This window comes from Danio aesculapii, chromosome 21 (assembly GCF_903798145.1).
Source record: "Danio aesculapii chromosome 21, fDanAes4.1, whole genome shotgun sequence".
NCBI classification, from domain to species: Eukaryota; Metazoa; Chordata; class Actinopteri; order Cypriniformes; family Danionidae; genus Danio; species Danio aesculapii.
Window position 1 is genome coordinate 22,779,115 of NC_079455.1, and position 15,120 is coordinate 22,794,234.

At 33.0% G+C, this 15,120-nt stretch overlaps 2 protein-coding genes across 2 annotated transcripts; one reads left to right on the forward strand and one right to left on the reverse strand.

Moving 5' to 3' along the window:
- Positions 1 to 3,186: 3,186 nt before the first annotated feature.
- Positions 3,187 to 10,828, reverse strand: alg8 (ALG8 alpha-1,3-glucosyltransferase). Its single transcript, XM_056446315.1, has 13 exons — positions 10,738 to 10,828; positions 10,449 to 10,527; positions 9,190 to 9,383; positions 8,793 to 8,899; positions 8,613 to 8,680; positions 8,332 to 8,458; positions 8,139 to 8,242; positions 6,777 to 6,897; positions 6,470 to 6,609; positions 4,059 to 4,198; positions 3,869 to 3,966; positions 3,719 to 3,791; positions 3,187 to 3,631 (listed from the first exon to the last, which is right to left on the reverse strand). Exons 1-13 carry the CDS (start codon positions 10,824 to 10,826, stop codon positions 3,397 to 3,399), a joined length of 1,575 nt encoding a protein of 524 aa, XP_056302290.1. The 5' UTR covers positions 10,827 to 10,828; the 3' UTR covers positions 3,187 to 3,396.
- An 847-nt stretch (positions 10,829 to 11,675) lies between these two features.
- Positions 11,676 to 15,013, forward strand: ccdc90b (coiled-coil domain containing 90B). The gene is made up of 9 exons (XM_056446155.1): positions 11,676 to 12,097; positions 12,174 to 12,293; positions 13,345 to 13,448; positions 13,544 to 13,645; positions 13,861 to 13,902; positions 13,999 to 14,070; positions 14,145 to 14,198; positions 14,278 to 14,392; positions 14,495 to 15,013. Exons 1-9 carry the CDS (start codon positions 12,001 to 12,003, stop codon positions 14,548 to 14,550), a joined length of 762 nt encoding a protein of 253 aa, XP_056302130.1. The 5' UTR covers positions 11,676 to 12,000; the 3' UTR covers positions 14,551 to 15,013.
- The last annotated feature ends 107 nt before the right edge of the window (positions 15,014 to 15,120 follow it).

Below are 15,120 nucleotides of genomic sequence, written 5' to 3' on the forward strand. Positions count from 1 at the left end.
ACCGTTTGAGGAAACCAATTACTACAAACCATTTGAGTTAAGAAGTAATGTATATGAGTACTGTGAACTTACTCCATTTAAGTTGAAGTAATGAGGTGTTTCATTAAATCATTACCTTCAACTATGAGTTCAAAACTCTTTTCAAATGACTCTTAGTATATTTTGAGTTAACTATACTCCTTTCATTTGATAAAGTTGACTGTTGGGTTTTACAGTGTAGTATTTGTTTTTCCCACAATGAAAGTCAATGGCTGACGGTTTCCAACCTCTTCAAAATATCTTGCTTTGTGTTCAGAGAAAAAGAAACTCATAAAGGTTTGGAATCATTTGAGCGTCAGTACATTTTAATTTTTTGGCGTGAACTATCCTTTTAATAAAAATGACAATATTTATAATATTACAATTTACATTAATAATACAAAAAATATTGTTTAGAAATTGATATTCATCAAGAAATCATGATGAATGATTCACCCGTGCAACTGTTACATATCAACAAATTAGAATATTACTATGAATTCTCAAGGATTATGAAATTATCTGACAAATCTAGTTTTTTCATCACAGAAATATGACATAAATTGGATGCAGCATTTCATATTACTACAATTGAAAACATTTTTGGGCAAATAAATGCAGTCTTGGTTTAGAATTAGATGTATTTTCAAAAACTTCTAATATCTTACCGACCTGAAGCTTTTGAATACTAATGTACATTTAAACATTTATATATTTTGCCTGTCATTTCACTGTCTTAGAGGTCTGCGTGTGTTTAACAATCCTGAGTCATTTAGATTAACCTTGCTATAAAAAACAGGCAAATTACCAAATAACTCTAAAAGTGCATTTACTCTTTAAAATGTATTGTCAGCGTCAGTAAGCAGCCACTTACAGTACATTTCTAGACTCTCTGAACAATAGATTTCAATTGTGTCACTATATTGTAAAGACGATGAGAAGCTCTGCCGATATAAGATTTTACACTGATACTGAAAACATGAAAGGCAGATCACAACTGAGGCAATAATGTGGGATTCTCCAGCCTGACGGTGTTTTATAACATCGATAGCTGCCACCTTTACTTGATGACAAGTGCTATCTGTTACTTTGTGTTCTAAATGGTGTTTTTAATGGAAGCCGCCGCCACCACAAATGCATAGTTTGAACCTTTGAAGCTCTCTTGAGACTTTGTTTTTATATCCTGCATTTATCCTCCAGTGACAATTCAATGACATTTACGATTTTCACTCTAGAAATATCTCAGAAAACACATCAAGGATGCAGCGTTGTCTTCTTTTTAGTTAAAAATCTGGTAATTTCTCATCTGGTATGGAACATTTATGTTGCCTTATTAATAAAAATATTTTAAAAAGCCTCTTAAAAGATCATTGTGAGTGAATTAATGAATTAAAGAGCAGGTCATCAGCTTTGGTTTAGTTAATGTACTATTTGTTATCTACAATTTTTTTAATTAATATTTTGATATTTTTAATTACTTTCTGATTCAGGGGTGTATTTGCCTTTGTAATTTTGTATTTCTACATCTCTACAGCTTTCTTTTTTTATACAAATTATTCATTTCAGTTAAGTCAAGTTTGTTCATCCACATACATTTAGTAAGTAACTTTCTCATATGTCTCCCCGGAATACAATCGATCATCTGAAAACTGTTGTAATCGACATACTTGTGAGACTTCGTCAATATATGATACTATTCAAGTCCTGTTTATTATTAAACTATCTTTCCAGCTGAAACTTAAACTGACCTAAAACTGAAATATGGAATGTTGCCATGTGTTCTAATACATGGCTTATATTAAAACAAAAGGAAAGCTAAACAGAAATATAAAATTACAAAGTTGTATAAAAATATTGAATAAGAAAGCAATTAAAATATACAAATATTGTAGTATTTGTGAAATACTGTGAAAATTACACATACTGTATATACAGTTGAAGTCAGAATTATTAGCCCCCTGTTTATTTTTTCCCCAATTTCTGTTTAACAGAAAGATTTTTTTCAACATTTCTAAACATTTTTAAATAGTTTTAATAACTCATCTCTAATAACTGATTTATTTTATCTTTGCAATGAAGACAGTAAATGATGTTTTACTAGATATTTTTCAAGACACTTCTATACAGCTTAAAGTGACATTTAAAGGCTTAACTAGGATAAATAGGTTAACAAGGCAGGTTAGGGTAATTACGCAAGTTATTGTATAATGATGGTTTGTTCTGTAGACTAACGAAAAAATATATAGCTTAAAGGGGCTAATCATTTTGACCTTAAAATGGTTCTTAAAAATGTTTAAACTGCTTTTATTCTAGCTGAAATAAAACAAATAAGACTTTCTCCAGAACAAAAAAATATTTTCCGACATACTGTGAAAATTTCCTTGCTCTGTTAAACATCATTTGGGAAATATTTAAAAAAGAAATTCAAAAGGGGGGCTAATAATTCTGACTCCAAATGTATACTAATTTATACTTTACTATTTAAACTAAACTTTCCTAAACATCAGCACATCACAAAACAATGTAGATGTGGGGGCACAGTTGATAACATTGGATATTGGGATATTTTTAAGTCAATTATCACTATTTGTTATCTACTAATTTTATTATTCATATTTTTATTTTATACACTTTTGTAATTTTATATTTCTACATCTCTACAGCTTTCTGTCATGTTTTATTATGAACTATTCATTTCAGTTTTAGGTAAAGTTCATCTACGTACATTTAGTTTAACTTTAATAACTTTAACATATGTATCCCTCGAATACAGTCAATCATCCAATAACTGAATGTTGTAATCGACATACTTGTGAGGCTTTGTCGATATATGACATTATCGAATTGAGCCCTGTTTATTATTAAACTATCTTCCTAGCTGAAACTTAAAATAAATATTCTATCTTTACCTACAATTGAAATATGGAATGTTGCCATGTGTATTAATATAATAGTTTATATTAAACCAAAGAGAAAGTTAAACAGAAATATAAAATTACAAAGGTGTATAAAAATACTGAATAAAAAAGTCATTAAAATATACAAAAACTACTAATTTTATTATTTAGATTAACTCGGATATTGGGATATTTTAAAGGTTGGTTATAAATATATTAATTTAACTATTCCACTTAGTCATAATAATAACAAAACTGCAAGTCATAGGCATGTTTATGAACCCAACAAATTTATAGAAATGTTTTCATAAATAAACATTTGTATCCATAGTCTACACATCATATAATGTAACAAACAACTGAGTTACTGACATACTCAAATCCCACAAACAAATCATTCATCTTGGTCCATTGAAACATTTCTGTCTGATTTAACAGAAATAAACAATTCCTAAGAAAATACGTCCTCAAATCACAGGATTCACTGACTTTTTACCTTTTGAGCAGTGTCTGAGCATGTCAGCATTGAGATATAGAGTCTGATGAAGGCATACGTAACTCCCAGTGCACAATAAAGCGAAGTGAGCATCAGAGGGAGGAAGGGGAATGTCTTTTGCCAAACCGTCAGCGGGTAAACAAACTCACAGATGAGCTCAAGAGGAATCAGGCCCAAGAGATACATCGACTCCAGTGGATTCAACAAACTACCGCCTTTCCTGAATTATCAAATGAAGAATGTAATATCAAATTAAAATCCATCAATTGAACATACAGCCAATAAAAAAATCAATTTAAATACTGACCTGAAGAGCATTTTCAGAGAAGTGACACTGAAGATTGTGAACAGCAACATGAGAAAGATTTTGATGGGTAACTCTGGAATTAAGAATGAAAAGGAGTTACAATCAGTAACTTGAAAAGGCTTGCTGTGAGCATTTCTGAATGGGACATACCTTGAGTTGTGAAGAGGAGCGGAAACAGGGAATAATGACCCGTTATACTGAGGATTAAAAAAATCCTGGCATCTTCTCTACTCTCCACAGCGAGCAAACTGAACAATAAAACAACAAAAAAAATTTGAGAGTGTGCGACTAGCAGAACATGCTAATCTAACAATATCATTAGACAAAGAAAAAACATCACCTTAAAGGCAGTATGGCCAATAAAATGGCTTTTTCATGTACATGCCACCCAAACATAAAAGATCCAAGCGCACAAACGACAAGGCAGCGCAAGAATCCTCTCGTTCCGTTAGGTCTGTGCCATAACCTGAAAAGAGCAGGCTGCAAGAGACAAAGAGACAAAAACTGAACAATCATCATAAGTCTATAGATGCAAACGTGACCATGGATCAGGCTTGCCATGTCTACAATTTCCCTGCGAATTTGGGCAACTTTTAACCACTTTCCATGTATTTTTTTAAATCCATGTTTTAAAGGTTTGATATATTGCCTAAATTATATTTATATGGGTGTCCTAATATACTTCAATTCAATATTTCATATTACCCAATTTATATTCTACTAATGATAAAACGTAATCACACTTTTGTGAGGGGAAGGGGTGCTAGAGGAGAGACTGTGTGTGCGTTTTCATTTCAATGGTAACATATTGGCAGGAACTCAGGAATTTCTAGGATTGTTTTAAAAAATTATTGCATAAGTATATGAAATCTAAATTAATTAATTGAAAATTTAATTAATATCTTAAATGTTTATTTTAGATATTTTTAAAATATGCCAATTTAAACATCTAAAATATCTCATAAGTTTGTGTTTCACTTTCACCAGAGTAGATTTTTTAACTGGACTTACAAGAAATGCCAATTTAAGGAATGAGAAACAGAATACGTATAACTACTAATAAAGTCATTTAAAGAAACCATTTGTAATGCATATACTAATTTTGTGTTTTAATATTATTGAGCTATTTTTGATAGACCATTAGGGTTAGTATTGGTAACCCTGCATCGGACCCCAAAACCAGTCCTAACGGTACATTTTTGGATATTGATATTCATACAATCACCTGTACGCTCTATAAATAAGCTTTACGTTAATGTAAAGTTTGTTGGATAGAAAAATATTTGGTCAAGATACGACTATTTCAAAATATGGAATCTGAGGGTTAGAATAATTCTAAATACTGAGAAAATCATCCCTAAAAGTTGTCTAAATTAAATGCTTAGTAATGCACACAACTAATCAAAAACGTTAGTTTCCATATACACTCACCGGTCACTTTATTAGGTACACCTTTCTAACTGGTTGCTAACGCAAATTTCTAATCAGCCAATCACATGGCAGCAACTCAATGCATTGAGGCATGTAGACATGGTCAAGACGATCTGCTGAAGTTTAAACCGAGCATCAGAATGTGGAAGAAGGGTGATTTAAGTGACTTTGAATATGGCATGGTTGTTGGTCCCAGACGGGCTGGTCTGAGTATTTTAGAAACTGCTGATATACTGAGATTTTTATGCACAACCCTCTCTAGGGCTTACAGAAAATGATCCGAAAATGAAAAAATATCCAGTGAGCGGCAGTTCTGTGAGCACAAATGCCTTATTGATGCCAGAGGTCAGAGGAGAATGGCCAGACTGGTTCGAGCTGATAGAAAGGCAACAGTAACTCAAATAAGCACTTGGTACAACCAAGGCATGCAGAAGAGCATCTCTGAAGGCACAACACTTCGAACCTTGAGGCGGATGGGCTACAGCAGCAGATAACCACACTGGGTGCCCCTCCTATCAGCTAAGAACAGGAAACTGAAGCAACCATTCACAAAGGCTCACTAAAATTGGACAACAGAAGATTGGAAAAACATTGCCTGGTCTGATGAGTCTCGGTTACTGCTGCGATATTCGGATGGTAGTCAGAATTTAACATCAACAACATGAAAGCATGAATCCATCCTGCCTTCTATCAACGGTTCAGGCTGCTGGTGGTGGTGAAATTGTGTGGGGGATATTTTCTTCACTGACTATGTCCATCTCTTTATGACCACACTGTACCCATCATCTGATGGCTACTTCCAACAGCATAATGCACCATGTCATAATGCGCAAATCATCTCAGACTGGTTTCTTGAACATGACAATGAGTTCACTGTACTCAAATGGCCTCCACAGTCACCAGAACTCCATTCAATAGAGCACCTTTGGGATGTGGTGGAACGGGAGATTCGCATCATAGATGTGCAGCCGACAAATCTGCAGTAATTGTGTGATGCTATCATGTCAATATGGACCAAAATCTCTGGGGAATATTTCCAGTACCTTGTTGAATTTATGCCACAAAGGATTAAGGCAGTCCTGAAGGCAAAAGTGCCTAATAAAGCGGCCGGTGAGTTTATTAACAGTAGGAACGGTCCAAATATCTTTAATTTTCGAATGAATTCACGTATGAAAAAAAAAATCAATTATTTCAATCCAAAAAAATGCAACATTTTATATATCTGCACAACACAAGATTGATTTTGTTATCAGGTGTCACATATATAGATGTGCAAATATTAAATCATGATAATCAAATGAAAGATTCAAAAGTGCTCACCAATATTGACAGCAATGTGCAAATGAGTGTTGCTAAAGGAGAGACTGAAGGAAGAACAGAGTGCTGAAACTCCTGAACCAAACCACCAGTCATTGAGGCTTTAGGGAGTTTGTTGACGTCGAGCAGTTTGAATTTCACACCTGGATAAATAAATTAGTACTGATCAGTAACTGTTAAAAATGTGTCAACAATCATAATATGTATATTCTATACATAATATGTATATTGTATATTCTAATATATATATTCTGATTCTATATGCTGTTTATGTGGTTTTACAGTAAACCCACATAATTATTGAACATACCAAGGATGGATAAAGCTTTATCTGCTATATTGTAAAGTGCCCAGATGTTTGGTGCCCAGTATGCATGACACAGACCACGCTTGAAAGGGAAGAGTCTTGACAGGACTTGTGGAAGCTGATCCTAGGTGGATAAAGATGGATGAGTGAATGACTATGACGAAACAATAAATCAATACAACTCAAATATATTGATCGCTTGGTGAGATTTTGTAAGGTCTGTAAGATTTTGAAAGAAATCTTGGTCACACTTTACAATAAGATGTCATTAGTTAACGTATTTACTTAGTACAGCATTCATTAATCATAGTTCAACATGTACTAACGCATTATTCAAATCCAAAGTCATGCTTATTAACATTAGTTAATGCACCATGAGTTAACATAAACTAACAACAAACTACAACAATTTTATTAACTAATGTTATTCAACACGAATAAATACTGTAATGAATACATTGTACATTGTGTGTTCATGTTAGTAAATACATTAACTAACATTGACTAATACAACCTTTTTGTAAAGTGATACCAAAACCTTTCATGCTCATCAAGACTTTAGTTATTTGATCATAAATAACCGCAAACTCTATGATATTGTCACTTATTATAATTTTAAAAATACTTTTTTTATTATTTCAAATTAATTTCTGCCATGACAGAGAGAAACTATTCCGAGTGTCAATGTTTACTGTTATTTAAATTCACTCTATTATGCAAATTAACATCTTTATATTTTTGCTATTTTTATACAGTTGCTATCTTTTTTAATGAGAAATTAAAGAAATAGATTAAAATTTAACCATTAATAAATAAAGAACCCTTTATTCCACAAACAAATGTTTAGTAACTATAAATAATTTTTTTAATATCGCAGTCACAATTTATTTTGATGGTCCATTTGTTGAATTTAAGGTACATTACTAACTAATTCCCATTCGATTATAAGTAGACTGTTAGGTTGGGGTTAGGGTTAGTGTAAGTTGACATGTACTTGCAAAGTTTCTTATAGTCAGTTAAATGTCTGTTGAAGGAGCAGTATTAACAGATATTAAGCAAACAGTCTACTAATACTCGAATGGACCATCAAAATAAAGTGTTACCAATAACATTTATAATATAATATACATTTTTTAAATACCTTTTGAAAAAATTGTAATTATATATTTCTTTACTTTTATTTTTACATAAATAGATAAATGAATAAATAAATGGGAAAAAACATATACATACATATCAACACACATGTATAGTCAAGCCCGAAATTATTTGTACCCTATACATACATACATACATACATACATACATACATACATACATACATACATAATATGACATATATATATATAAATATGATTAACAAACCAGTGCAATAAAGGGTCCAAATGACACGGCAAAAGTAGACAAGACAATAGTTCCAAGTGCTACAAGTCGCAAGACACTGAAACTTCTCCATGACAAAGACCCATCTAAAAAAAAAGATTTTTTTTTAATAATAACAATTTTTTTTATTAATTAAAATTTATTAATTATGCAGAAAAAGCCTAAAATAAATTACCTGGATTGCTCTGGGTGAAACAAAAACTTCTTAGCAGGAAGATACCGTATGCAGGTGCGATGTATAGATATATATGCTTCAAGTTTAAAAGTATTGAAAACAGCAAGGCCCCCTCTAAGTGTCTGTTCTGTCAACATACAAAACCAAAAACATATCAAAGCAAACTTTCCTCAAAATCTAAAGATATTTTTATGACAATACATGGGGTTTAAAACATATTTAACAAATTGAAATTGTATTATTTTGAAAACGTACTTATTAAAACAAATTACAGCCAATACCTGTAAATGCCTTGCTATTGATAGAAGAAGAACTCCAAAGAGGAAGCCATTATACTGGAAATGAATATCTGCAAGAAATCAGTCAAGTTAAATTCATTTCAGGTAACAGAAAAGACAAGCCTGAGCCACAGCAGGGAATGCATGACTGAACTCATTAATGAGTCAAATCTCAAAGGATACGATCAACAATTAGAAGACCGAAGTTCCACAACAACAACACCGTCAGGATGAAAGATGGCTTTCCCAGAAGGTCTTTTCCTTTGTCTTCTCGCAAACATTTACAACATCTAAAATATTACATAAATACAACAAATAAAATTCAGACTTTATTTAGGGTGACATAGTTACACTTTAATTATTCATTTAAGTACTGAGTAATGAGTATTAATTACATGCAATGACTATAGGGCTGAGGTTAGATCTGGGTTAGGTTTAGTTACATGCAATTATGCATAATACATGTATAACTAGGTCTTACATTAAAATGTTACCATATCTTTCAGTTAAAAAAAATATACCATGGTGGTTTGTGGAAAGGTAATAATATTTAAGTGTGTAGCATGTAGACAGAACATACTCTTTAACTGCATAAAACAAGACTGCATCGGTCACAATGACTGAAAGTCTTTGGAACAGGACTGTTGCTGAACTTGCATAATTCAGATTCTCAACAACCAGCATCTCCTTATCAAAAAATCGGGCAATATGAGAAAGTCCATATTCAAACCAAGCAAACAGAGGAGGATAATCCAACGTCCACTCAGATGTAGCCTATAAGAATAGACATTAAATCACAAAAACAAAACTTAGTGTTTGTGGGGTTATTTATGGCCACTATATTAGGTACACCTATTCAACTGTGTTTAACACAAATAGCTAAATAACAAATATCAGGCAATCTCATTGCAGCAATATAATTCATTTAGGCATGTAGATGTGGTCAAGATGATCGAGTGAATTTCAAGTAGAACACCAGAATGGAGAGGAGCTGTGATCTAACTAAAGTTGGAGTACGGAATTGTTGTTGGTTGCACATAGACTGGTAGATAACAATTGCTGATGTTTAGTCATAGCCATCCTTAACAGAAAAAAAAATGTAAGTGTATCTGTGTGTGAAAGTGTTGATTAATCCTAGATGTCAGAGGAGCGAGGTCTGCAGAAGATTGAGGTAAAGTTGATTTTTATATTCGCACCTGACCTTCCTAATATTATTTCAGAAAAGTGCCCTTTGCTAATTCTATATAGCAAAGTCATATTAGCGGCCAATGACTATGAAAGTACAACATCGTTCACAGTTAATCAAATAGTACTAATGTTGTTTTGAAGTCATACTTGCATGCGATTTCAAACCAAATATTTAAAGTAGCATGTCACAAAATGCCAGCGAACTTTACCCCAATCTCTAATCAAAACGTCAAACCTTGAAGCAGATGAGCTATCGAAGCAGACAAAGAGCACAGCAGTTACACTCCTGTCAGATTATAAAAATAAACTGAGGCTACAGTTCACACGGGCTCACTAAAACAGAACAATATAGACTAAGAAAAATTGCTGGTCAAATAAGTTTAGATTTATGCAGCAACCTGTCAATAGTATGGTCAGAATTAGTTGTAAACAACATGAATATGAAGCTGATAAATCTGTGTGTTGCTGCTTCTAACACATTGAATCTGTCATAAAGTATTAACTCAAAGGAAGGCAAACCAAAATGGTACCAGCATGGTGTACCTAATAAAGGGGCCAGTGAGTGTAATAATATAAAGATGATAGATGGATGGATGGATGGATGGATAGACAGATGGATAGATAGATAGAAAATATGCAATTCATGACTACCTCATAATACCACTGTGAGACTGGCAGACTGTGAGTCAGGGCAAGCCAGTTCCTATGCACTTCAAAATCCGTAGAGTGACTGAAATACAATAAAAATTTTAAAAGTGACAGTTTTATACAAAACAGCTTCACATTATGTGAGTTTTCCCTCTTCTTTAAGTGAGGACAGAATGAATGAATCTTGACTATTTCCACATCCTTACTACACTGAACACTCCGATAGATTTTAACATTAAATGTGTTAATCAAATGAAAGAAAATGTCCATAATGTGAGGTGACTTCACTTACTATGCATTTATCAGGAGACATTTCAGAAATGAAACTCCGAGTGCCAGAGCAAAAAACCAGCTCTGATTGTTAGTCATGGACGCCGCCATGACAGTCTTCTGAAGAAAAGAAAAATACAGCGTTTGAGTGCAAAAACGGTGCTGCAATGATAAAGTTCTCCAGTAAGGGGCGCATGGCGGCTCACAAATACGATAAATAAGCAGAACTTTTTCAATGGTATCAACTTTTTGGAGTTACATGGAAGACATTTGTGCACTAAAGATGTGGGCAACTGGATAAAACAACATATTTCAATGTTTCCTTCAGTTTGTTGGGAAATTTGGAGTACATTGATGATGACTTAACTGCAAATTGTTGACTTATTTTACTTAAATTCTTTATTCATAAATGCACCATTTTGAAAACAGCTCCTCACTTGATTGTCTTTAAAACTAAGTTTGTCACCTATTTAGAGGCTTTAAAAATAATGAAGGGAGAAGGTTAATCATTTGTTTCAAGAATATGGTTTTGCTTAACTCCTTACAGAGTTTCTGTTTGATGTCTGCACGACATGTTGTTCTTTTTTTGTTAAGTTATTTTATACATTTGTTTGTTTGTGTAATTTTATGGCTTTATATTTGTTTCATATATTCATATCTGACATGTCTCAGTCGGTTTGTAAAAGATTATGTTGGAATTAAGTTTGGCCTAAATTGGCAAATAAGGCAAATAAAAAAAATATATTTTAAATATTTTGGACTCTCTTATTTTTACTGTTAAATTGTGGTGAATATGAAGTAGAAAAAATAATTTAATAGTGTTTTTATATAAAATCTGTGTAAATTTTCATTTTTGGGTGAGCTGTGCCTCATTTAACCTTTAAATTTCGGTGGAGTGTAAACATCGCAACGCAGTGAACACAAGAAACAACATCCGGGTCACTGATGTTTCATGCTACTGCCTTTCTAGTTACCTTTACCAGTACGACATCAGTGGAAAACCCCACCTTCTTTACAATCTATCGAAAAATCATCTAAAGTGTACCTGTTTAGAACAGGAAACCAAACAGTAAACAAAATCAACAAATCAGAAAAAAAAACCTAAGACAGAACTAATCGATTTGACCGTGAAAGGAGTGGTCGATCCGCCCTGAAATCGCACTCGAGAGCTCGTCTTGGCCGTAGATAATAATCTGATAAAAAGTACAGAAACTAAAAGTGCATAGCAAGTATTTTATAACTTAATACCTCAAATAGTAGCTATATATAACTTTTTTAAATAACAATGTCGTCCTGGGGAATCTTTATGCGGAGACAGCAGCAATTCTGCTCGCTGTTAAAACTTCATCAACTCAACATCCAGCCCTTGTGTCATCAGAGAGGTAAGAGCTGATCGACGGATACTGTACGCTATCTATATAGTGCACTTAAGTGTTTACAGATGTGTTTTTCTTTTAGGATTGCATAAAACAATTGCAGTCAAAACATACGATGTGAGAAAGGTGGAGTTAACACCACTGGAACAAAGGAAACTCACCTTTGACTCCCATGCGCTCGTCAAAGAGCTGGAATCAAGCGGTATGTTTACTACAGTAGTTAGATTACTACTGCAAACTGGGCTGAAGCTTTAGGTTGTAAGTATGTAAGTAGGGGTTTATTTATTTATATAGCACATTTCACAGACATTAAGTCAGTGCTTTACAATAAGAGAAAACCAGAAAACAGGTTAAAAACACATATAAATAAAAGAAAACCTATTAAAACAATTTAAGAATCCAAGTACCGAAACACTAATACTGTTAATTAAAAGCTTGACCAAAATATGTGTCTTTAAATGCTTTTTATAAAGTTCAACTGATCCCTGATTTCTCAGTGCTATAGGGAGAGAGTCCCAGAGCCTTGGGGCCACAACACAGAAGGCACGGTCATCTTTAGCCTTAAGACGAGTTTTGGGAATGGCTAAAAAGTCTTTGCCAGAAGACCTCAGAGACCGGCAACATGAGTGACTACGTAAAAGATCTTGAATATATAGGGATGCTTGACCATGCAGAGCTCTATATGTGATGACTGGAATCTTAAAATTTACTCTAAAACTTATAGGAAACTAATTGTGCCTTAAGCACAAGAGTAATGTGCGACCTCCTACTGGTGTTGGTTAAAAGCCTAGCTGCTGCATTCTGCACAACTTGCAATCGATCCATAGAAGGTTTGTTTAGACAAGTGAACAGAATATTATAATAATCCAACTGTGAAGAGATAAAGGCATGGACATCTCTTCCTTTAAAACAGTATTGAAAAGTTGTTGCCCTTACGTTTCTAATTTGTATGGTAATACATGTATGTATATGTATGTAATTTTTCCATTATATTTTAATGTGCATTTTATATTAATTATTTGTTTTGTTGTTGTTAAATGTTACATATATATGAAAAGATTGGTTAAACACAAGCATATACAATTTATTAGTGTAGAATGTACTGTAAAAACATTAGAGGAGTTTTTCTAAACCATTTCTCCAGAAGCTGGCTATTAGGTCTTGAATTGAGCTAATTATTTTGCCAGTGAAGAGAATTGAGTAGTTTTAATAAAGTACCAGTTTAATCTCTCGTATTTCACATCATGATCCAGGCTTTGAGAAGAGGCAAGCGGAACTGATCGTCACAGCATTAGTGACTCTCACTACGGCCAATATTGACATTGTATACAGAGACATGGTGACTGGAGCACATCAGGTAAACCATCAACAAAAGTGCTGTCAGCAAAAATGTCTCTGTGAAGCCAGCTGAATGATGTGGTTTCTTTTGTTTTATCATTTGTTGTGTGTTAGGAAATCGCTTTACAGCAAATCATGGCTCATCTCGATGCTATCAGGAAAGACATGGTTATCCTGGAGAAAAGTGAATTCGCCAATTTACGTTCAGAAAATGCTGTAAGAATGATATTTAGACCTGTATTTTATATGGTTGTAGAATCAGAATAAATGAAAAATAAAGGGGAAAAACCCTGTGTGCCTGTTACACTAATTTAACTTTAGTAATGCATTCATAATCTGGCTACTTTTTGTATTTTGGAGACCCAAATTTTATTAAACTGTCATAACATTTTGTATCAATTTAATTAATGTTTCAAATATTTCACTCACAGAAAATGAAAACAGAACTGGAGCAAATAACGAACAGACTACTGGTGAGTAAAATCATAATGTGTGAATTTCAGAAATCATTAGCAGAGTACCTCTGTGTCCGTTTCATTTAATCATTATTTATGCTTTGTTAACTGTAGGAAGAAAGCCAAAAAATAAGAGCTGAAGCAAAGTTAGATATTAATCTGGAGAGAAGCAGAGTTACCGATATGGTAAGAGTGCATTTTAACATTGTAAATAGTTTAGGAAATGATGCTTTCAGTTACTGAAGTGGCCTTTATTCTAGTTTACAGAACAAGAGAAGAAACTGATGGATGTTAGAATGGAGTTTCAGAAAATGGTAAGACAAAAGCAATCATTTGCCAACTTTAAATTGGTATGGAAACATAATAGTACTTTTAACCCCACGTTTTCAACAGAATGCAGATATAGAAAGTGAAGCTGTTGAAACGTCAAAGAAAATAGACATCCAAGTGGCATCTTTGAAAACCCTCCTGGAATCGCTCAAGCTAGAGACTGTTAGATATCTTGCAGGTATGAAGAACATTACCTTCATAACATATTGAATTTACATTTTATTAAGTACTAACAACAAATCTGTAAACTAAATTATAAATATTTTATTATGCTTCACAGCATGCATCTTCACCTGCTTGGCAATTGCCTTGGGATTCTATCGCTTCTGGAAATGAAGCTCACAAAACTGGAGATTTCATGTTTTACCTAAAACTTATGAAATTTTATTATATTTTTGTTAATGTTTTTCATGTGAGCAACAAAATTCAGAGGTGCCCAAACATTTTACTTTGAAGGGCCAAAGATCAAACTCGTTTTAGGGTTGTTTGGGCCAAAAGTAAATGCTGGATTTTATATAATTTATTATATAAATTCCCTTTTGTCTCATAAGTCCTGGTTTGGGCATCAGTGTCTTAACAATTCTCATGTTAGACTATATATACACTATTTTTTTAAAGCTATCGCTAACAATTGGTTGTCTGTTTTCTTTTAAGCAAGTGTAGTACATACTTGTGCAATTTTCAGAGAACATTTCTTGAAATGATTTGTCTTTGACCATGTTTGTATGCCACGTTACACAAGTATTTTAAGTGATTTGTATTTTTAATAAGGGTTAATAAACCTCATCTGGAAACTGAATCAGTTGTATTGATGTCAATTCACTTAAGATTTAGAATCACAAAGCTTCAAAATAAATTAATTCTCCTCATTAAGATAGTTTTTAATGGTATAATGCATATTGTAAA

Excerpts from the sequence above, each read along its gene's own strand:
- alg8 (XM_056446315.1), bottom strand. The coding sequence starts at position 10,826 with ATGGCGGCGTCCATGACTAACAATCAGAGCTGGTTTTTTGCTCTGGCA. Across the intron at positions 8,681-8,792 it reads CGGTCTTCTAATTGTTGATC|ATATTCATTTCCAGTATAAT; the intron begins GTATCCTTTGAG and ends GATTTCTTGCAG. Across the intron at positions 8,243-8,331 it reads TTTCACCCAGAGCAATCCAG|ATGGGTCTTTGTCATGGAGA; the intron begins GTAATTTATTTT and ends CTTTTTTTTTAG.
- ccdc90b (XM_056446155.1), top strand. The coding sequence starts at position 12,001 with ATGTCGTCCTGGGGAATCTTTATGCGGAGACAGCAGCAATTCTGCTCG. Across the intron at positions 12,098-12,173 it reads GCCCTTGTGTCATCAGAGAG|GATTGCATAAAACAATTGCA; the intron begins GTAAGAGCTGAT and ends TTTTTCTTTTAG. Across the intron at positions 13,449-13,543 it reads TGGTGACTGGAGCACATCAG|GAAATCGCTTTACAGCAAAT; the intron begins GTAAACCATCAA and ends GTTGTGTGTTAG.